Below are 24,151 nucleotides of genomic sequence, written 5' to 3'. Positions count from 1 at the left end.
TCAGATCTTTTTAATGGTGCTCTGGGAAATAAGGGCCTTTCTGAGTCAGCAAATACTTCCTATATTGGATTACTTTTAAAACCTAACAAAGACCCTTTAGATCCAGGATCATACAGACCTATATCCTTAATAAAAATGTAGATTCCAAAATGTTATCTTTAATTATGGCTGATCGACTTTCATTCATTCTCCCATCTCTAATCTCATCTATGCAATAAGGCTTTATTAAAGGGGTACTCCGCTGCTCAGCGTTTGGAACAAACTGTTCCGAAAGCTGAAGCTGGTGCCCGGAGCTCGTGACATCATAGCCTCACCCCCTCATGATGTCATGCTTCGCCCCCTCAATACAAGTCTATGGGAGGGGCCGTGACAGCCATCACGCCCCTCCCATAGACTTGCATTGAGGGGTCGGGCCGTGATGTCATGATGGGGCGGGGCTATGGCATCACAAGCTCCTGGCGCCGGCTCCATAGTTTGGAACAGTTTGTTTCAAACACTGAGCAACGGAGTACCCCTTTAAAGGCTGCTATGCAGTTATGAATATTCGTACAGTTCTTACTGTTCTAGGCGCTGTTCATCACCGACCCAACCATAAAGGTATTTCTTCTATACTTACTTTAGATGCCGAAAAGGCATTCGATAATGTTAGCTGGTCATGGTTGGGTCAGGTGCTTGATGCTATGGGTATAACAGGGGCTTTTCGTATACTTCTCCAAACTATGTATAATTCTCTCAAATCTAGAATTAACCTACCTGGATTCTTATCTTATACATTTCCATTATTAAAAGGTACACATCAGGGATGCCCACTTTCTACCTTCATTTTTTGATATAGCTCTCAAACCCTTAGACAGGTATTTATTATCTACTTTATCCTTTTCAGGCATTCTCATTGGCGATAGGGAGGTGCGGATATCCTAATTTGCAGATAACATAATTTTATTTCTTCAAGATCCCATTAAAACATTGCCCTTCATTTTAGAAACTTTAAAACAATTTGGTCAATATTCAGGCCACAAAATCAATATTACCAAATCTGAACTATTACCCAGAAGTCCCTTTTCATTATACTTATCTAATCTTCTAACCTTAAAAGTTCCTATAGCTACACAAACCATAACATATTTAGGTATTAAAATTGGAAAAATGCCAAATTCCCTTTATACGCTTATCTACCCTCCCCTCTTCACTTGTATTCAATCAGATATACACCGCTGGCATAAATTGTCGCTTTCTATTTTAGGCAGATGTCATCACCTTAAAGTGTTTAGTTTTGCTAAACTACTATATCCACTACAAACTATTCCACTTTTATTAAAACATTCTGATGTCCAAATGCTCAATTCTATGTTTACTAAATTTATATGGGCAGGAAAAAAAAACAATCGTCTTACGTACACTTATGCTACCTACTCGAGAAGGAAGGATTACTTTTCCTGACGTTAGAAGATATAACATTGCTTGCCTGACTAGACACATTATGGATTGGTTTCAAATAACTTCTTTATATTCTAATACTGACTTAGAATCTCAATTAGCAGCCCCTTGGTAACCCATTGCCTTATTACACTGTTCTTTATCTGTTTTGCCACCAGTCATCAAACGCTCTCTCATTTTCCGAGACACAATAGCCACTTGGAAGAAAATTTACAAAAACGTTTTGGCTTTGGCTTATCACCTTGGTACACTCCACATTTTCTGATGGGAAAGGATAATACTTGATTTCGTCTGTGGAGATTGAGAGGGATTATTAGTCTAGGTGATATAATGAAATCTTCTGATAGATGCTGGAGTTCCATGACAGATATTGTATCTAAATATCATATTCCTCCTTCTCACTTTTTACAATATGGTCAACCGGAAAAATATTGTTTATCTGAACTAGTCAATGTCTCTATAGAGATACTTCCTAATGAGTTTGACACTTTTATTGCCTCCACTACTGACAGATCTATAACATCACTATATGGTAAATTCATGAAATGGTTTATATCACCTACTTTGAGTTCAGTGGGGAGAAAATGGGCAACTATATTTCAAGATGACATGATTCAAGAACATATTTTAATAGATCTTCGTAGGATTTTCGTAAGAATATACATAACGAGAAATGAAGGGTATCTCAATCCAAACTTATTCATTCAGCTAAATATGCTTTCACCTTACCTTACCTCCTTCAGTCTAATCTATATAGATCCAATTCTTGTCCTAAATGCAACTTGATAAAAGTTGATTTATATCATTGTCTATGGCAATGCCCCCATGTTCAGGTTTATTGGAATACGGTGTCGTCCCTTCTCAATTCTATTAGTTCACTATTATTTTATGTAAAAGTCAACATATCTGATTCTCCTGTATCATATAACCATCTCCCAGCAATTGCTCATTCAGTAATTGCTTTAGCTAAACAATGTTCATTATGTGAATGGTTGTCCCCTTCTCCTTTGTCTTAAGTATATTTCATTGAAGCATTGAAAAATCTCTTTACCCTTGATAGTAATGAGATTCTACACAACAAAGAATCGATGGGGGAATTTTTTTCCGAAAGTGACAATTATTCCTCACCCTTTTTTTATGATCCCACTGAAGTATGCTTCTATAATACACCCTTTTATGAATACTTAATGGTATACTTTAACTATCTGGTTCCCTAGGCTCATTAAAGGTCTCATGACATATCTCTTAAATTATTTTTAATCCCTTATATTGTCTGTTACCTAAAGGTGATCATTTAATTTTCTTGGACTTTTATAACATCATATTCCAATAATTTTATTTCATGTTACTTATTTTAGACACTCCGGTTTAATAATCTCTCATGCAGTGGTTGTATGCTTGTTCTTTTCATGATGATATTTAGGTATTCTTTTCTAAGCTACATTTGTTTTGTTGGTTTTATTTTATTTTTTTTATTTATCTATTTATTTTTTCTCATCAGTAGCATACATAATATAGTTCCTAATATTGCCAAAGATCTGAAACATGTTGGAATAGCTGTTCTTGAAACCTTATTTTTTATAAACATCTGTACATTTTTTATTATTTTCCTTATTTAATACTTTACTGTATTGTTATTTTAACATGCTCTTATCTATGTTATTTACCTAATTTTATGTTACTGTTATGTATCGATCTTAAAAAAACTTAATAAAATTTATTTGGGAAAAAAAAAAGAAAAGAAAAATGGGTTCATATAGTGAAATACAGTGGCAAATTATTTCCCTTATATCCACATGCAATGCTTCAGTACCTCCACATATCCTTTTTCAAGCATTGCCTCAATTTTTTACTGTAATGTCAGGCTCTGCCGTTTTCTTTTTTGAAACCGTGGACTGTGTTTTATATATATATATATATATATATATATATATATATATATCATCTTTATCAATATATCTATATTTGAATTTCAATAAATAAATAAATGAAGTGTAGCTGCTGGTGGCTAAGGCAATGCTGTGGGGCTGGTATGCAATTATTTCCAGGGCTGGTTTTTATCAAGCCATGGGTCTTGCACTAAAGCTTCTCAGGCAAGATGGCTGCCCCCCTGCAACCCCTTAAAGGGGTACTCCAGTGGCCAATGTGTTTTTTCAGTTTCTATTTACCCTTACAGGTGAGTTTTCTTCTTATCTCTGGTCTCGTGCTTGCTCTTTGTTTGTCTTTCTTTTCCTTTCTTTGCACAAGTGTGTCCATGTAGTGTAGCATCTATTTCCTTTTTGCCTTTGCTTCAGAAACTACAGATACCAGCATGCCTTGTAGCCTGTCTCCTCTTTCAGTGCCCTGCCCAACTTGTTTTGTGTTGCTGCCCAGCCCTGATTGTGGGCGTTTTTTCCCCCTTTAGCACTTCCTTTCCCCGTCCTGCTCATTAGTATAGTCCTCCCACCCTCACTGTCAGCTCCTCACCCCACAGTCCCCACATCAGGGAATGAATGAATTGCCAGCTGCAGCGCTGTCCCCACATAAGGGAACTAGTCATATGTGACCTGCGGGCGCTCCTTTCCTTCCTGATAACCCCCCCAAGCAAAGTTCCCACAAGGGATAACTGAAAATGAATGAATTGCCAGCCGCAGCGCTGTCCCCACATCAGGGAACTAGTCATATGTGACCCGTGGGTGCTCCTTTGTTTCCTGATACCCCCCGCCCCCCCCCCCCCCAAGCAATGTCCCTGCATGGGTTAACTGTGAGGTGCAGCAGCCCTTTATATTCTCCCCACGTCGGGGAATGAATGAATTGTGAGCATGGGCACAGGGCTTCTGACCTGTAATAATGAATGGGACATATTTCTGTGCCCGGGGCTGCAAAAATAAACAAAATAAACTTTGACTTACCTTTCTACGTTCCCCCGTTGCTACAGATAATGGCTTCGCAGTCCTCTGCTGTGGTCCTCTGCTGAGAGCCGTCAGCGAATCACCGGCCGCAGCGATGTCCCGCCTCTGCCGGTGATAGGCTGAGCGCACTGGGTTATCAGGAAGCAGAGAAGCGCCTGCGGGTCACATATGACTAGTAGAGATGTTGCGAATTGTTCGCCGCATCGTTCACGTTCGCATCGCCGGGCGAACATATGTGAAGTTCGATCCGCCCCCTATACTTTAACATTGCAGTAAACTTTGACCCTGTGAGTCAGAGTCAGCAGACACATTACAGCCAATCAGCAGCAGTCCCTCCCTTCCAGACCCTCCTACCTCTTGCACGGACGCCATTTTAGCCTCATTCAGCATGCTGCAGGCTTAGGAAGTGGAGGGTCAGAGAAGCTGCTCCTACTGTATAGGGAAAGCGATAGCTAGGTTGCTGCTAGGTGGTGTATTCAGGGTCCAGTTTACTTCTAAAGCACTAGTGTAACATCTGCTTTAAGGACAGCACCCAAAAAAGCCCTTTTTAGGGCTGAAAGATATCAGTCCGTGTGTCTTGCAACAGCTGGAGGCACCCTGGTTGGGAGGGAACCGCTGATTAAAAGGGGTACTCAAGTATAAAACTTAAGTTCCTTCAAGCAACTAACTACTACAGTATTCAAAGGGCTGAAAGATATCAGTCCGTGTGTCTTGCAACAGCTGGAGGCACCCTGGTTGGGAGGGAACCGCTGGTTAAAAGGGGTACTCCAGTATAAAACTTAAGTTCCTTCAAGCAACTAACTACTACAGTATTCAAAGGGCTGAAAGATATCAGTCCGTGTGTTTTGTAACAGCTGAAGGCACCCTGGTTGGGGACCACTGCATAAAAGGGAAGTCTGCTGGCAAGCTTTTTTTCTTTAAAGCAACTAACTACTGCAGTATTCAAAGGGCTGAAATATATCAGTCCGTGTGTTTTGCAACAGCTGGAGGCACCCTGGTTAGGGACCACTGCTTAAAAGGGGAACTCCGCTGGCAAGCTTTTTTTCTTTAAAGCAACTAACTACTACAGTATTCAAAGGGCTGAAATATATCAGTCCATGTGTTTTGCAACAGCTGGAGGCACCCTGGTTGGGGACCACTGCATAAAAGGGGAACTATGCTGGCAAGCTTTTTTTCTTTAAAGCAACTAACTACTGCAGTATTCAAAGGGCTGAAATATATCAGTCCGTGTGTTTTGCAACAGCTGGAGGCACCCTGGTTGGGGACCACTGCTTAAAAGGGGAACTCCGCTGGCAAGCTTTTTCGCTCATTGTCACACTAGTGCAAATCACATTTGGTGTGACAGTTGTGCAAATTTAAAAAAAAAAACCTTTTTTGGCTGTTAAATAAAACCAGTCGTCACTGTCAGTTCACGTCACAGTTGCCAGGTTTTTTTTTGCCTGCAGGGCAAATTGTGTCACCCTAGTGCAAATCACATTAGGTGTGACAGTTGTGCAAATTTTAAAAAAAATATCTTTTTTGGCTGTTAAATAAAACCAGTCGTCACTGTCAGTTCACTTCACAGTTGCCAGTTTTTTTTGCCTGCAGGGCAAATTGTGTCACCCTAGTGCAAATAACATTAGGTGTGACAGTTGTGCAAATTAAAAAAAAATAATAATAATTTTTGGCTGTTAAATAAAACCAGTCGTCACTGTCAGTTCACGTCACAGTTGCCAGTTTTTTTGCCTGCTGGGTAAATTGTGTCACCCTAGTGCAAATCACATTAGGTGTGACAGTTGTGCAAATAAAAAAAAATACCCTTTTTGGCTGTTAAATAAAACCAGTCGTCACTGTCAGTTCACTTCACAGTTGCCAGTTTTTTTGCCTGCAGGGCAAATTGTGTCACCCTAGTGCAAATCACATTAGGTGTGACAGTTGTGCAAATTAAAAAAAAAACAACCTTTTTTGGCTGTTAAATAAAACCAGTCGTCACTGTCAGTTCACGTCACAGTTGCCAGTTTTTTTTTGCCTGCAGGGCAAATTGTGTCACCCTAGTGCAAATCACATTAGGTGTGACAGTTGTGCAAATTAAAAAAAAAACAACCTTTTTTGGCTGTTAAATAAAACCAGTCGTCACTGTCAGTTGACGTCAAAGTTACCAGTTTTTTTGCCTGCAGGGCAAATTGTGTCCCCCTAGTGCAAATCACATTTGGTGTGACACTTGTGCAAACATTTGTGCGAACATTTGCGGAAGTTCGCGTTCGCCTTCCGCGAACCGAAAATTTTATATTCGCGACATCACTAATGACTAGTTCCCTGATGTTGGGACAGCGCTGTCGCTGGCAATTCATTCATTCCCAGATGTGGGGACTGCCGCGGGGGGAATCATGATAGCGCTGTGGCTGACATGTTACTAATTCCCCCGCCATGGGGATCGTGCGCCCGTGGGGGGAATCATGATAGTCGATTCTCCACGCAGGCACATGGTCCCCATGGTGGGGAAGGGGTTACATGTCAGCCACAGCACTGATACAGGGTATTCAAGCAGGGCAGGCTGACAGCGGGAGGAGACATCCATCCTCCCTCAACAATTCAATGAATATTCATTACAGGGGTGTGGAAAAGGGGCGAAACCATTGCAGGAGAAAAAAATAGCAACGCCTGCAGCTCTGATTTCTTGTCCACAACAGTGAACAAACATGGCCGTGAGTGTGGACGACAGTCAAAAGCAACCAGAAATACTACTGAACTTCCTTCACAGAAAAGAGGTCAGTAAAAAACATATATGATGTGTACAGATGTATAACATGTGAATTACAAAAGTGCTAAACTGACTACAAACACGCTAGATAACCATAAAACTGTGGTACCGGAGTACCCCTTTAAGGACCAGGGTTTTTTTCCTTTTTTGCACTTTCATTTTTTCCTCCTTACCTATAAAAAATCATAACGCTTTAAAATTTTGCACCTAAAAATCCATATGATGGCTTTTTTTTTGTGCCACCAATTCTACTTTGTAATGACGTCAGTAATTTTACCAAAAAATGTACGACGAAATGGAGAAAAAATCATTGGGCAACAAAATTGAAAGAAAAAACACCATTTTGTAACTTTTGGGGGCTTCCGTTTCTATGCAGTAAATTCTTCGGTAAAAATTACACCTTCTCTTTATTCTGTAGGTCCATACGATTAAAATGATACCCTACTTATATAGGTTTGATTTTTTGTACTTCTGGAAAAAATCATAACTACATGCAGGAAAATGTATACGTTTAAAATTGTCATCTTCTTACCCTTATAACTTTTTTATTTTTCCGCATACGGGGCGGTATGAGGGCTAATTTTTTGTGCCGTTTTTTGCACCTGAAGTTTTTAGTGGTACCATTTTTGTATTGATTGGACTTTTGATCGCTTTTTATTCATTATTTCATGATATAAAAAGTGACCAAAAATACGCTATTTTGGACTTTGGAATCCATTGACCGTGGGGTTTATTTAACAATATATTTTTATAATTTGGACATTTCCACACATGGTGATACCACATATGTTTATTTTTATTTACACAGTTTTTTTTTTTATGGGAAAAGGGGGGTGATTCTTACTTTTATTAGGGAAGGGGTTAAATGATCTTTATGAACTTTTTTTTCACTTTTTTTTTACAATGTTATAGCCCCCATAGGGTGCTATAACACTGCATACACTGATCTTTTACCTTGATCATTGTTATCCCATAGGATAACATTGATCAATGATTCTGCAGCTTAACTACTCATGCCTGGATCTCAGGCACGGAGCAGTCATTCGGTGCTCGGACACACAGGAGGAAGGTAGGGACCCTCCTTGTGTCCTTCAGCTGTTCGGCAGGGGTACTGTCCAGAGCAGAATAGGTTTGCTATGGGGATTTGCTCCTGCTCTGGACAGTTCCTGACATGGACAGAGGTGTAAGCGGAGAGCACTGTGGTCAAACAGAAAGGAAGGTAAAAAAAAAAGAACTTCCTCTGCAGTATACAGCAGCTGATAAGTACTGAAAAAGTAAGATTTTAAATAGAAATAGATCATTTACAAATCTGTAAAACTTTCTGGAAGAGTAAGATTTTAAATAGAAATAGATCATTTACAAATCTGTGTAACTTTCTGGCACCAGTTGATTAAAAAAATGTTTTCCAGCGGAGTACCCCTTTAAAATGCAGAGAAGAGCAGTCAGTAGCCGCCTCCTCTGTCCTGTGCAAACAGAATAATAAAAATGTCAATAAACCTGGCAGCGCAGACCCATCCCTTGTTCTCACTGTCACGGAGACGGAGAGAGAAGAGAGCAGAGAGCAGGAGAGCAAGCAAACACATGTGACGTCATGTCACAAAATGGAGCCCGTAGGGATAATGGGTACGTGATGCTGCACTAATCAAAAGATCTACAGAACGTCAAGAGAGCAGGGCAAGATTACAAAGAGACTATGGAAAACATATACTAACTTGTATTTAGACAATTGGCCATCCCCTAAAGTAATTTTAAAATATGTGTTTGGCCAGAGTATCCCTTTAAGAAAATAAAAATGGTTAAGGGTAAAAGCTCAAGTCTTACCTTTCTTTTCACAGAGTAATTATACTAGGTTACTAGGTACATTAGTTTCTACAGAAGCCCAAGTTGAATAAGGAAGCTGTCTGAAACCTTTCTCGCTGATACCAGTGTTCAATTACAACTGCAGTCATTGTTAGCACAGAAAAGGGTATGTAACTAAACAGGCTATACATTAACAGTGAGAAATCAGCCCAGAACTACACAGAAGGTTCTTGTCAGTGATCTCAAGACAGCTGGGACCATAGTCACCAAAAAAAAAAAAAAACTAATGGTGACACACTACACCGTAAAGGACTGAATTCTGGCAAAGCCTGCAAGGTCCCCCTGCCCAAGAAAGTATATATATATATATATATATATATATATATATATATATATATATATATGAATTTGGGTAGAAGAAACAGGCATGGTCGCACATCTACAATCTTGTATAATGATCTGATTGCTTCTCAGCATAATATCAAAAACTAACAGGTTGTTAGTATACATTTTTGATCAAAAAGTACATGCCCACTCGCCACGTCAAGGCCACCTATTGAGAGTGGGCACCTAACGTCCCTAGCATAAAATGGCGTAGCACTGGGCGGCGACCACCACTGCCGCGACACCAGTGCCCACGGGGGGAACCACCCACTGGCAGAGCGGCCCCAATGCCACTCAAACCAGTCTATGGGTCGCACCTCCCCACAGACACGGCGCCATGGCAGCAACGGACGCCGCACAGCACAACACCAGTGTGAACAAGGTGTAATAGCTCACTTACCATGCTAGGGACGTTAGGAACCCACTCTAAATAGGTGGCCTTGACGTGGCGAGTGGGCTTGTACTTTTTGATCAAAAATGTATACTAACAACCTGTTAGTTTTTGATATTATGCTGAGAAGCAATCAGATCATTATACAATATTGTAGATGTGCACCATGTCTGTTTTCTACCCGAGTTTTCTATCCCCTCCTTTTTTTTTTGTTTGAACATGTGTTGCACTCTTCCCCACCCCCTCAGCCCAACCCTATATAAGTAGTAGTTAGCTACACATGGGCCATTTCTTTCCTAGCAGCCTCCCAGTCTGACTGGGAGAGCATGGTAAGTGAGCCATTGCACCTTGTTCACACTGGTGTGGTGCTGTGCGGCGTCCGTTGCTGGTGTGGTGCTGTGCGGCGTCCGTTGCTGCCATGGCGCCGTGTCTGCGGGAGGTGCGACCCATAGACTGGTTTGGGTGGCATTGGGGCCGCTCTGCCAGTGGGTCGTTTCCCCCACGTGGGCACTGGTGTCGCGGCGGAGGTGGTCGCCGCCCAGTGCTGCGCCATTTTATGCTAGGGACGTTAGGGACCCACTCTAAATAGGTGGCCTTGACGTGGCGAGTGGGCTTGTACTTTTTGATCAAAAATGTATACTAACAACCTGTTAGTTTTTGATATTATGCTGAGAAGCAATCAGATCATTATACAAGATTGTAGATGTGCACCATGTCTGTTTTCTACCCGAAACTCCTCAACGAGGAGAACAGTGGAGTTTCCATTGGCTGAAGATGTTCACGTCAACAGGTGAGCGCCGCCCTTGATGCCGGAACCAGACACTAATTATGAGATATTATGTACACTATTTAAGTATATTGCACATGATTGCACGATTTTGGACTTGATATTGTATATGGGTTCACTACCCTTTATTTTTCACATTGATATATATGACCGATTGTGGTCTCTGACATGTTTTGTGTTATTATTGTGATTGGTTTCTGAGTACACGCCCCCTCCGTTTGCATGTGCAATTGGGGGCTGGATATATATACACCATTTTGCACTGTTGATTTATGCTTGAGAAAGGCTTTATTGATAAGCCGAAACGTCGCTTTCACAGATGAGTGAATAAACCACGATTTGTTGTGACTTTGGAGTGCCGCTTCTGCTTCTTTGTGGATATATATATATATATATATATATATATATATACTCACCTGTCTGAAGTTTGCCAATAAACATTTGATAAGGAGACCTAGGTGAAAGTGTTGTGGTTATATGAGATCAAAATAAAGCTGAACATCAAGGTCAACCTCAACTCAACTCGCTTTGTTTGGAGGAGAAGGTGGAAACATTATACTTTAAGGGATTTTGTTTCACCAAGGGAACAATACAACTTCCCTGCTTCAAAGGGATGATAGACTGGGCCATGTACCGTCAAATCTTGGGGGAGAACCTCAATCCCTTAGCCAGGGCATTGGAAATAGGTTCTGGATGGGTATTTCAGCATTGCATTAGAAAAACAATTAGAAAAACTGTTTTTTTTTTTTTTTTAAACTGCACCACATTTGTCTACAGCTTGGGTGTGGTTTTGCAGCTCAGATTTATTGAAGTGAATTGAGCCAAGTTGTAATTCCACACAAAACCTGCAGCCAGGTGTGGTGCTGTTTATGGAAGAAATTAGCTTAGTTTTTCTCTTGCTGGGTAATCCCTTTACTCCCATAGAACATCTTTAGAGGGAGCTAAACATTGCCAAACATCAGCCTTGATACTATACATTTACTGTCTTGGAGAGGATCTGCCGTGGAGGGGGACAAAATTCCTCCTGAGATCCAGGCATGAGCAGTCAAGCGGCAGAATCATTGATCAATGTTATCCTATGGGAGCTATAACATTACAAATAAAAAAGTGAAAACAAGTTAATAAAGATCATTTAACCCCTTCCCAAATAAAAGCAAGAATTATCCCCCTTTTTCCATAAAAAAAAAACTGTGTAAATAAAAATAAACATATGTGGTATCGCCCCGTGCGGAAATGTCCAAATTATAAAAATATATAATTAAATAAACCGCAAAGTCAATGGCGTATGCGCAAAAAAATTCAAAAGTCCAAGATAGCATATTTTTGGTCACTTTTTACATCATGAAAAAATGAATAAAAAGCGATCAAAAAGTCCAATCAATACAAAAATGGTTCCGCTAAAAGCTTCAGATCACGCTGCAAAAAAAATTAGCCCTCATACTGCCTGTAAGCAGAAAAATAAAAAAAATTATAGGGGTATAAACGTATAAGTTAGGACAGGCCGGATCTTACTGTTAGGAGTCACGGCAGGTGGAAGGAGCCATGCCAGGGAGTCTAAGGTGCCACTGGTTTTCACCAGAGCCCGCCGCAAAGTGGGATGGTCTTGCTGCGGCAGGTGGCACCCACATCACTACCCCTGGCATGACTCGTCCACACAGGTAGCTGGGGGCGATGTGGCACAGACAGAGACAGGCAGGAAGTGGCTGGCAGAGCAGAAGGACAAGGCAGGAACACAGGAACAGGACAGGCCGGAACTAGGGACAGGTACACACACTCTGGAGCTGCGGAACATCATGGAGCAAGGACACAGGACGGTAAGCAACAAGCTGAGACTCGCATGCGGGCGAGTCCGACCGGAGCGCAACTGTACCAGTACCCCCCCTTTTGGTCTCCCCTCTTCTTTGGGACCCACTACATGAGACTGAACTGGGCAAAGGCAGACAAAAACTAACAGGCTTCAGGCTGCGAGTCTTTCATCTTCTGAGATGAACACCTGGAGAGAAAAAAGTAACAAGACAAAGAACTTGACAATATTCAAGACAGTCCGCATTCATAGCCTCTTTGGCAAGAGGCAAAGTTAGTAACAAGGAAGGATGTTGGGACACCAGAAGAGGTACAGGCAGGCGTAGCTGGGCACCAGAAGACACTGCAGGAACTGGAAGGTGCAAACGGATCACATCCATAGCCTCTTTGGCAAGAGGCAAAGTTGGTAGCAAGGAAGGATGTTCAGAAGACACTGCAGGAGCTTGGAGGGGCAAATGGTCCACATCCAAGACCTCTTCACCAAGAGGCAAAGTTGGTAGCAAGGAAGGATGTTGGGACTTCAGACGAGGTTCAGACAGACATGACTGGGAACCAGGAGACACTGCAAGAACTGGTAGTGGGCCAGATTGTGGTACCTGCTGCTGTTGTAAGGCCAAAAGCTGTTGCATCATCACTGAAAGTAACTTCAGTTGTTGTGCTTGACAGACCATGACAGTGGAAAGGACTAAAGGCAGAGGTACTACAGCAGAACCCAAGGCCAGATTGAAAATCAGACAACAGCACCCCAACGGAATCCATGGCCGGATCTTACTGTTAGGAATCACGGCAGGGGGACAGCAGGTGGTGGATTCTCTGGGCCTGTGTGGAAGGAGCCGTGCCAGGGAGTGGGGTCTAAGGTACCACTGGTTTTCACCACGGCCTGTCGCAAAGCGGGATGGTCTTGCTGCGGCAGGTGGCACCCAGGTCGCTACCTCTGACATGACTCGTCCACATAGGTAGCTGGGGGGTGACGTGGCACAGACAGAGACAGGCAGGACGTGACTAGCAGGAAGTGGCTGGCAGGGCCGAAGGGCAAGGCAGGAACACAGGTACAGGACAGGCCAAAACCAGGGACAGGTACACAGACTCTGGAACAGGACTTGACTCTGGAACAGGACTTGACTCTGGAACAGGACTAGACTCTGGAACAGGACTAGACTCTGGAGCAGGACTAGACTCTGGAGCAGGACTAGACTCTGGAGCAGGACTAGACTCTAAAATAAGACTTAACTCAGCCTAGGGCAAACAAAGACTAAGACAGACAACCAAGATCCAGCCCAGAGAGCAGGGAGGAGCAGAAACTTAAGACCAGGGGACAGGTGCAACCACTTAGACTAATTGGGTACTGGTCATTTTAGAAACAGAGCTCCGGCGCACTTGTGCCCAAAAGGGCCAGAGGCACACACCCCCGAGCTGCGGGACATCAGGGAGCAAGAACACAGGGCGGTACACGATGGGCTGAGACTCGCATGTGGGTGCGTCCCTAACTGCGAATCACAGCCCCGCCGACAGCGGGGACAGAAAGCACACACGGCCGGCGAGTCCGACTGGAGCGCAACTGTAACAGTATAAATTTTCCTGCATGTAGTTATGATTTTTTCCAGACGTACGACAAAATCAAACCTATATAAGTAAGGTATCATTTTAATCGTATGGACCTGCAGAATAAAGGGAGGATGTCATTTTTACCGAAAAATGTACTGCGTAGTAATGGACGCTCCCAAAATTTACAAAATGGTGTTTTGTCGCACAATGATTTTTTTCTCATTGTCGTAGATTTTTGGGTAAAATGACTGATGTCATTATAAAGTAGAATTGTTGGCGCAAAAAATAAGCCATCATGTGCATTTTTAGGTGCAAAATTGAAAGAGTTATGATTTTTTAAAGGTAAGGAGGAATAAATGAAAGTGCAAAAACGGAAAAACCCCTGGTTCTTAAGGGGTTAATAACTTATTTGAAATACATTTTTCATGATTTTATGTTGTTGGTTTGCTATAAATAGTCCTCTATGGGGACATAAAAGCGTAAAATAAAAGGTTTAAAAAACGTAGAAAAAAAGTGAAAAAGCCCCTCCCCCAATAAAAATGTAAATTGTCCCTTTTTCCCATATTACCCAAAAAAGTGGAAGAAAAAAATTATAAACATATTTGTTATCAGCGTGTGCATAAATGTCTGAACTATCAAAACATAATGTTAATGATCCTCCGTGTAAATCTTAAAAAAAAAGTTAATTTATGCTTTTTGGTCACATCACATTCCAAAAAGATTAATAAAAAGCGACTAAAAAGTCACATACCGTATATACTCGAGTATAAGCCGAGTTTTTCAGCACGATTTTTCGTGCTGAAAACACCCCCCTCGGCTTATATTCGAGTGAACTCTCCACCCGCAGTGGTCTTCAACCTGCGGACCTCCAGAGGTTTCAAAACTACAACTCCCAGCATGCCCGGACAGCCATCGGCTGTCCGGGCTTGCTGGGAGTTGTAGTTTTGAAACCTCCGGAGGTCCGCAGGTTGAAGACCACTGCGGCCTTCGACATCATCCAGCCCCCTCTCACCCCCCTTCAGTTCTGTACAGTACTCACCTCCGCTCGGCGCTGGTCCGGTGCTGCAGGACTGTCCGGAGAGGAGGTGGTCCGGTGGTCCGGCGGGCTGCTATCTTCACCAGGAGGCCTCTTCTAAGCGCTTTGGGCCCGGCCCCAGAATAGTCACGTTGCCTTGACAACGACGCAGAGGTACGTTCATTGCCAACGTACTTCTGCGTCATTGTCAAGGCAACGCCTCTATTCCAGGCCGGAAGCGCGGAGAAGAGGCCTCCCGGTGAAGATAGCAGCCCGTAACCACTAACCCACCGGACCACCTCCTCTCCGGACAGCCCTGCAGCACCGGACCAGCGCCGAGCGGAGGTGAGTACTGTACAGAACTAAAGGGGGGTGAGAGGGGCCTGGATGATGTCGAAGGCCGCAGTGGTCTTCAACCTGCGGACCTCCGGAGGTTTCAAAACTACAACTCCCAGCAAGCCCGGACAGCCGATGGCTGCCCGGGCTTGCTGGGAGTTGTAGTTTTGAAACCTCTGGAGGTCCGCAGGTTGAAGACCACTGAGGGCGGATGATGAAGGGGGGGTGTGGGATGATGACAAGAGGATGATGAAGGGGGGGTGTGGGATGATGAAGGGGGGTGTGTGGGATGATTACAAGGGGATGATGAAGGGGGAGGTGTGGGATGATTACAAGGGGATGATGAAGGGGGGGTGTGGGATGATTACAAGGGGATGATGAAGGGGGGGTGTGGGATGATTACAAGGGGATGATGAAGGGGGGTGGGGATGATGACAAGGGGATGATGAAGGGGGGGTGTGTAGGATGATGACAAGGGGATGATGACAGGTGATGATGATGAGGGTCTGGATGATGACAGGCGGTGATGATGATGAGGATGTTAATGACAGGTCTGGATGATGACAGGGGGGGATGATGTATTTCCCACCCTAGGCTTATACTCGAGTCAATAACTTTTCCTGGGATTTTGGGTTGAAATTAGGGGTCTCGGCTTATACTCGGGTCAGCTTATACTCGAGTATATACGGTACATGCAAAAATGGTACTTAAAAAAAAATCTGCAGATAATAGAGAAAAAGATGAGCCCTCATACAGCCCCATATACGGAAAAATTTGAAAGTTATATGGGGTCAGAATATGGCAATTTTAAACATATTTTGTAAAACAAAAGGAGTACAATAATAGAAAAGCGTGTAAACATGGGTATCATTTTAATCATATTGACCCAGAGAATAAAGAAAACATGTCATTTTTACCATAGAATGAACAGCGTAAAAACAATACCCTCTAAAATTTGCTAAATTACAGTTTTCTTTTCAATTTCCCCACATAAATAATTTTTTTAATTTTTTTTGCCATACATTTTGTGGTAAAATAAGTGATGTCATTACAAAGTACAATTGAGCCAGCAAAGAACAGGCCATTATATGGGTCTGTGGATGAAAATATTAAAGAGTTATGGCTCTTAGAAGGTGTGAAGGAAAAAATGAAGATGCAAAAATAAAACTGTCTGTGTCCCTAAAGGAAAACTGTCAACCTGTTCACCCACACTAAACCCAATATACTGGGTTATAGTGTGGATACACAGGAATCAAATGAGGGGTTACTTACTTAAATATGTCCTGTACGTCCTGATATATGTCCCCCAGAAGATCCTCTGCCACATATACAGGATTTTAGGAGAGATAAAAAGAAAAATAGGGGGTACTCCCTTGTAACATATATCAGCTCGGTGTGCACCCTCCACCACACCTAAGTGATACACCAACCTGTAAACTAGTTGCACTGTGGTGTGTGGCTCCTAGGAGTTGCAGCACCTGGGTGTGTAGCTTTGGTTGTAGAAGATGGTGGAGAATTATGGCTGCTGCACTCTGACCGGTATCGGTCTCCCGAAGGGAGACCAACCGATAGTAGCAAGTATACAAGAAGAATAAACGTTCTTGGAGGCGCTGCTCAAATTTTTGGACATAAACGAAGGACCCAGACCAGCACAGGACAATGTATATTTTATTTTGACAGTAAGGGCGACGTATTTCGGCACTATCTCATGCCTTCCTCTGATCCAACAACAAAGTACACCCAGTGGTTGTAGTTATGGATCGGGGTACTGGTATGAATCCTGTGAGTATGCGTGCTGGCGTGGTCTCAACCTGATCTCTGGGTCCTTCGTTTATGTCCAAAAATTGAGCAGCACCTCCAAGACCATTTTTTCTTCCTGTATATCTGCTACAAATGATATGGGGTTTACACATGAGGTTGGGGTTTTGGATGGGCTGGGCAGTATTATTTGCCCACCGTTTATATACATGTTCCCTCTTGAGGGTGGTTATATTCTTCCTTCATGTTTTTGTAGGAGGTTGCTCTGTCTTTTTGTATCCATGTATTTTTATATATCTTTTGTAATAAAGATTAATATTCTATACAGAATATTGTTGTTATTGATAGGTGTGCACTGCATTTTAGTATATCCGCTTTTTTCTCCATTTGTTTTGTATATGGCTATTGGGATATACTCAAGTCCTGAATACTCCCCACCCCCTCCAAGTCTCCGCAAAAAAAGAAAATACAAAAAACTCCAAGTTACAACTTGACATCCTGCACGGTTCCAGGCTTCTTACAGGTTGCAGGCATACAGCTGCCTAAGGTTTATAAGAGTTTAGTAACAGGGCAAGACTCATTGCTCAGTCACAGATTTTAACTGTATACACATTTTTTTAATAACAGGTTAACCCTCTGTGTTATCCTTCTAGGGGCCTGTTCACATCGCCATTTAAACTTAAGCTTTGCAGCACTGTAAAACACAGCAGACCACACTTTTTAGTCACACTAAATAAACATATACATGCAGAAAATGGACTAAACATAGATACTAGCCCTTGACTATATTTAGGCTACTAAAGTAATTGGGGACAGTACCACTACACCACAGTACATGTTGGAATCTCTGTTGGCATCATATTCGTGAATTTTGCGTATTCATTATATTCGCGTATTCGAGGAAGAAAACAGTGAGGGGGTGGGCAACTTTACTATTGTTTGCTAGGGATGTTGTTGATAACCGCTGACAAGTGTATTTGCATGATTCTAATTGGCCCACAAGTTAAAAGAAGGAATATGCGAATATGCTGAAAAAAATATTAATAATTTCGAACATATAGCTCATATATTCCCAATATTCGCAAATCCGGTCACTCAAGAGCACACACTGTAACAAATTACCTTTCTGATAACAAACTGTTACAAATCCTTCATAGAATTTTACATGCAATCTTCAGATTGCTCACACTGAGTACTGCTTCGCTGTTGCATAGCATTACTCAGTGTTATTGGTGAACTGCTAGTAGAGCCTGGCTCAGCAGGAACTATCAGCAGGTTGGAGCCAGGACCCACACGGAGCAGGTGAGAGGACCTCCGACAGGTGAGCAAACTGACTTGACCTCCGCCTACATGTTGTGGGGTAGCCAATTGGTTTAGGGGGACAGTGAGCAAACAGGGGGCGCAGAAGTGTCATGATTACGGCACTTAATGGTTACTGAAAGAGAACAGCAAGAACGCCGTTCTCTGTCATTTACTGTAAGTACATGGCTGCTGACAGCTCCTGCACTCACTTGATGTCTCGGTCTGCTGCTCAGGATGTAAATATACTTCCTGGTGCAATAAGTACCAGGGTACCAAGATGAAAAATTTATGTCCAATGGGGGAGATTTATCAAAACCCGTGCACAGGATAATTTGACCAGCAACCGATCAGATCACTTCTTTAATTTTTAAAAAGGCCTCTGAAAAATGAAAAAAAGCAATCTGATTGGTTGCTATGGGCAACTGCTCCACTTTTCCTCTGCAATGTTCTTAAGAGGCTATCATTTTGATAATACACTTTAACAAAAAAAACTCCTAATGTCCCTATGATCATGAGAACACACTGTAAAAAATCTCCTCTTGTAAACTTCTCACTACTGGGGTGACCCACTGCAACAAACTTACCCCTCATGTAATCTCCTTACTACTGGGGTGACACACTGTAACAAACCTCCTCCTCATGTAATCTCCTTGCTACTCGGGTAACACATTGTAACAAACCTCCTCCTCATGTAATCTTCTTACTACTGTGGCGACACACTGTAGCAAACCTCCTCCTCATGTAATCTCCTTACTACTGGGGTGACACACTGTAACAAACCTCCTCATGTAATCTCCTTACTGTAACAAATCTTTCTCCATGTAATTACCTTACTGGAGTAACATGTGACCTCTCCTCCAGCTCAGCCCCACCTCCTCCACAGCATCACACAGGTTCTTCAGCCACGGACTTTCCTCTCCTCCACAGCTAAGCTCCGCCCCCAACATGTTATGGTGACATCATCACAGATCCTACATCTCCGAATAATTCAGAGGTCGGTCCTGCAGGACTAATGCAACAGGAACGGCATTCCTCCTCTGGAAAAAGGAAAGGAACGCAGTTCCTGTGCATTCCTGCAGGACTCGAGCCCTGGATATACTGCTTTGTATCCTGATATGTACTCTGATATAGAGGTCGAGCCTCCCTGTTTTTGAGTTTGGTTGGCCCCAGAAGATCCTCTGCTCACTTTACATATTTATTTCTATAGGATGTGGAGTTACATAAATATGTTAATTGAGTGGGCATAGCCCCGCCCCCTGCACACGATGTACTGACAGTTCTCCTTAAAGGCCAAAATGAGCTGTGTCCTTAAAGAGGTACTCCACCCCTGGACATCTCATCCCCTATCCATAGGATAGGGGATAAGATGTCTGCTCGTGGGGCGTCTGGCCTTTGGGACTCCCCGCGATCTCCGGGCCAGCACCCCGTTGTTCTTAACATTCATGTTCAGAATGCCGGGTTTGAGCAGCCATGGTCATGATGACGTCACGCCCCCTCCATTCATGTCTAAGGGAGGGGAGTGATGAGCGACCACAGCCGTCACGCCCCCTCCCCGATCAGACATCTTATCCTTATTATTTATTAATTGCTGTAAAGTGTTTTTCAGTTCCTGTAACCATCACAAAACTTCACCACATCCTTCTGAACAGTTCATGGGAAAAAAAAGTACTGTCATTTCCCTTGTAGTCTACATTCTCACCTAACCAACACTATAAAATATGTTTACCGAGGTTATATAACAATTATTTAAAGGGTTACTCTGCTCCCCCAAAGTCCGGAACATTGAGTTCCGGACTCTGTGTGCGTGCTTCCGTGTTCAAGCCCGCCCCCTCGTGAACTCACGTCCCATCATGTGACGGCCGTCGCGCCCCCCTCCCAAAGACTTGCATTGAGGGGGCGGGATGTGACATCACATGATGGGACGTGAGGTCACGAGGGGGCGGGCGTGAACACGAAAGCATGCACACAGAGTTCGGAACTCAATGTACTGGACGCTGGGTAGCGGAGTAACCCTTTAACCATTACTTAGCCCAAGACACTGAAAACTTCAAGTGCAAAATGCTACTTTGTCAGTGCAAAGAAATTACCAGTAAGAGAGATAGTATTAAACATTATTTACAATACCATTAGATGTGTTTGAAGAATATGTTCCTCCTTGGCAGCTTCCAGAAGTAGTGCCGTTTATGAAATTGAATCCACTTGAATTATAGAATTGCATTCCTTGTATTTCCTGTGGGTTTGACGGCCTGTAGTTTGATGATGGACGGGTGGTAAATGGAGTCCCTGCACAACTGCTGGCAAAATAATCCTGTGATACTTGTTGGTCATTTAGCTGTGCATATCTACTCTGATCCAGCCTATGCTGAATGTTCCCAGATGGAGTATGAGTTCTGAACATGGCTTGATAGCTTGAACCATTTCCAAAATAGTTCTGGTTGGGTTCAGAAAGATTGTGGTAAAGTGGCTCAGAAAAAGAAGAAACTTGAGAATGAGTTGTTAATCCAGGACCCACACTGGAGGGCCTCAAAACCATTGGTCCTTGGTTTATAACACTTCCTCGATTGAGTATGGCAGGTGACATAGGTGGAGTCATAAGATGAGATGTGCTTTGCGATACATCCATCTGATCTAAAAAATGAAAATTTGACATTAAAATGTAACATAATGTTTCAAGAAATTATATTTGAACTTGGGTTGAAGAAGAAAGACACATGTGGGACAAGGTCACTATCTCCAATAACTATCTATTTAGAGGGAATACTATGTATCCAAATTGTAGATACAACAATATTTTAAATACATTTTAAATATTGTTTTATTGTTAAATATTTGAACTTTCCAATTAATGCATACAAATATGGCATTGAGTAAATATTACTATACTGTCCACTATACTAGAAGTATGGCAGGGGTGCCAGCACTGAAGATCCTCTGTGCAAGTGTTCCAAAAGGCGACCTTTTGCTTTGGCTATATTGTCCACTACAATACAATCAATATCTGCTATATAGAAGGAAAATCTTCAAAACAGTAACATTTTCACATGCTACCTGTGAGTGAAATAGTTTCATTATCTTCATTTGAGAAAGAGTGTAAACCACGAGCATGCTGGTCTGGTGACAAAGTGGAATATGTCTGTTCTTGTAGGCATTCGTTCTTCACTGTAGGGTCATTTGAAAGTCCACCAGATTTACTTCGGCTTGCAAGAAAGCAGGAGCTTGGTGATGCAGTAAAGGTTGCTTTGCTAGCATCTAGAAAGATAAACCAAAAATACTATAGATTTTAAGTAGTGCAAACATGCTAAACATTATTCCTGAAATGGAATCATAATATAAACAAGCCAAGAAAAGGAAAGAAAGTGCCGGCACTGTAGCTATGCATATAATGTGGATCTGACAATATGAATCTGACAATGAGGGGAATGGAGGAGGGAGCAATGAAAAAATTCAGGATATGGCAGGTGGTGCTCACGTATGAATAGTGTACAGTCCAAATGGTGTGCAATTACAGAAGACACGGAGTACTCACCCGATATGTAGAAGATCCTGAGTAACGTATTCGGTCTCTTCAGACTTGAGCGGGGGAAATGGTAGGTTGGAACCGGGGAAGTTTCAGACACTGGCCAGCGTGTGAAACTTCCCCGGTTCCAACCTACCATCTCCCCCGCTCAAGTCTGAAGAGACCGAATACGCTACTCAGGATCTTCTACATATCGGGTGAGTGCTCCATGTCTTCTGGAATCATAATATATCTTATAATATATATTGTGGTAAACTAAAGTAGACAGTCTAAGAATGCTCTAAAGTTGTCACAGCGGCTTTTTAGTCCATCTCCTTGGGCAGATTTTCTGCAAGATGGGCACCTGGGGACAGGTATAATGACAGGCAGCAAGCACAGTGTGGGTTATGTGTCACAACAGGGATCTAAGCTGCAGACATACGTGGCTGGGGGGTGCAGGACAGTATACAAGAAAGCACTACTGCACTGTCCATTATCTGCATGGCTGCTGTTTGGCCTTCTGTATGCAATATACAGGACACATGTACATTGCATGAAGAGTGTCTGTGCTGCAGCCTTGCCAAAATGATAGCTTCCCATTTCCTGTGCACTATAGTGCACTATAGGTGTGTTCTGCTTAGTAAACAAAAGGTGAAGCAGCTCTCATATCAGTGTCACCCATGCACATTCCATCAGAGACTTCTCTTACAGGTTTTGGGGAAATAAGCTTCTCTGTAGCTACATTTTGCCCCTATAAGGCTGGGTTCACATATATCAGGTGTCCGGCATAGTTTCCCTCTGGCGTGCACCGGAGGTAAACTGATGCCAGAACTGATCCCATTCATTTGAATTGGACAGTTCACAATAATCAAGCATCTCTGTTTTGACGCTGGATGGTTGGACACGTCGGAGGACACCGGACAGGGGAACGCAGCTTGCTATATTCCCCTGTCCGTTGCCCAGAAACAATGGACACCGGATGCTATACAACTGATTACAAGTTGTCATCAGTTGTGGCACCAGTTGGGTCCAGATTTAGGCTGAGTTCACCTATGTCGGATGACAGACATTTGTGAACCCAGCCTAATAAAGCTAATGAACAAAATATATATATTCTTTTTTTTTTTTCAAAAGTGGCCCATAGCCTTTATACTCTTGACAGTTTGGTATACTTTTGCCTTACAAAAAAAAAACTCAGCCCAATCCCTTAAAATTTTTTTTTTTTTACAAACTCTTTAACTAACCAGAATTCTTTTATATTTTGATGATATTTTGCAGGTATATGATATCTACAGGTTAAAAGGCACATTGAAAAACCTACCTGCATTCTTCATGTACTTATCCAGCAAATTCTGGAGTTCTTGTTCCTTATCATTGTTAAACTGTGTCTCCACTGCTAGGAGTATATATTCATCAAGCAGCATGCGTATTAGATGGAAAGAGCCTGTTTTCAAACATAAGGAAGAGTTTGATATTATTATTATCTCCGTGACCATCTCAACACTCTCTAGAAGGAGTACAGCAAGACAATGGATTAAATAAATAATTGTTTGACTTTAAAGGACTTATTTTAAACAACAAGGGGCAGTTTGTGGGACCTGTGGTCAAATAAGACATGGTTCAATACATCTGCTTACACAAATCAGATGAAAGGGTACACAGATGAAAGTAAGATATCCTTTAATAATGAAAAGCAAATATGACTTCATCCTCAATGAGCTTCACTCTTCTCTTTCAGTTTACTTTAACTCTCTCTAAATATAAAAGTAAACACAAACTTTCCTATGTCAACTACAAGTAGACAGGCATTTAGAAACACATTAACACCTTACTTGTTTTTTTTTTTTTTTAAAGCAAAACCAAAGAACATATAAACTAGAAGAGGAATTGTGTTTTGTACATGGGGAGGAAAAATCCGGGCTGGGATTATGTATTAAATGGGAGAACACTTGGGACGGCTGACATGGAAAAGGACTTAGGAGTCTTAGTTAAAGGGGTATTCCGGTGAAAACCTTTTTTCTTTTAAATCAACTGGTGCCAGAAAGTTAAACAGATTTGTAAATTAATTCTATTAAAAAATCTTAATCCTTCCTGTACTTATTAGCTGCTGAATACTACAGAGGAAATTCTTTTCTTTTTGGAATTCTCTCTGATGACATCACGAGCACAGTGCTCTTTGCTGACGTCGTTATAATAATAATAATAACAACTATTTATTTATTGTTGTCCTTAGTGGGATTTGAACCCAAGGCACCAGCACTGCAAGGCAGCAGTGCTAACCACTAAGCCACCATGCTGCCCTTAGCCTACATCTGCTATGCATGGTTGCTAAAATGGACAGAGATGTCAGCAGAGAGCACTGTGCTCGTGATGTCATCAGTGTTCCAAAAAGAAAGGAATTTCCTCTGTAGCATTCAGCAGCTAATAAGTACTGGAAGGATTAAGATTTTTTAATAGACGTAATTT

The 24,151-nt window shown here is 42.2% G+C and overlaps 1 protein-coding gene across 1 annotated transcript in view; it reads right to left on the bottom strand.

Annotated features, from left to right (window-relative positions):
• RFX6 (regulatory factor X6) overlaps positions 1-24,151 on the bottom strand; it is a 102,718-nt gene that overhangs the window by 23,533 nt on the left and 55,034 nt on the right. Inside the window, exons 15-17 of the mRNA XM_056563291.1 lie at positions 23,007-23,129; positions 21,238-21,438; positions 20,314-20,817 (exon numbers count right to left, since the gene is read on the bottom strand). Of these exons, the coding sequence (XP_056419266.1) occupies positions 20,314-20,817; positions 21,238-21,438; positions 23,007-23,129 (828 nt within the window). The remainder of the gene's footprint in view (positions 1-20,313; positions 20,818-21,237; positions 21,439-23,006; positions 23,130-24,151) is intronic.

The sequence above is a fragment of the Hyla sarda genome, chromosome 3 (genome assembly GCF_029499605.1).
Source record: "Hyla sarda isolate aHylSar1 chromosome 3, aHylSar1.hap1, whole genome shotgun sequence".
Taxonomy (NCBI): Eukaryota; Metazoa; Chordata; class Amphibia; order Anura; family Hylidae; genus Hyla; species Hyla sarda.
This window is presented reverse-complemented; position numbering and strand designations above follow the sequence as displayed.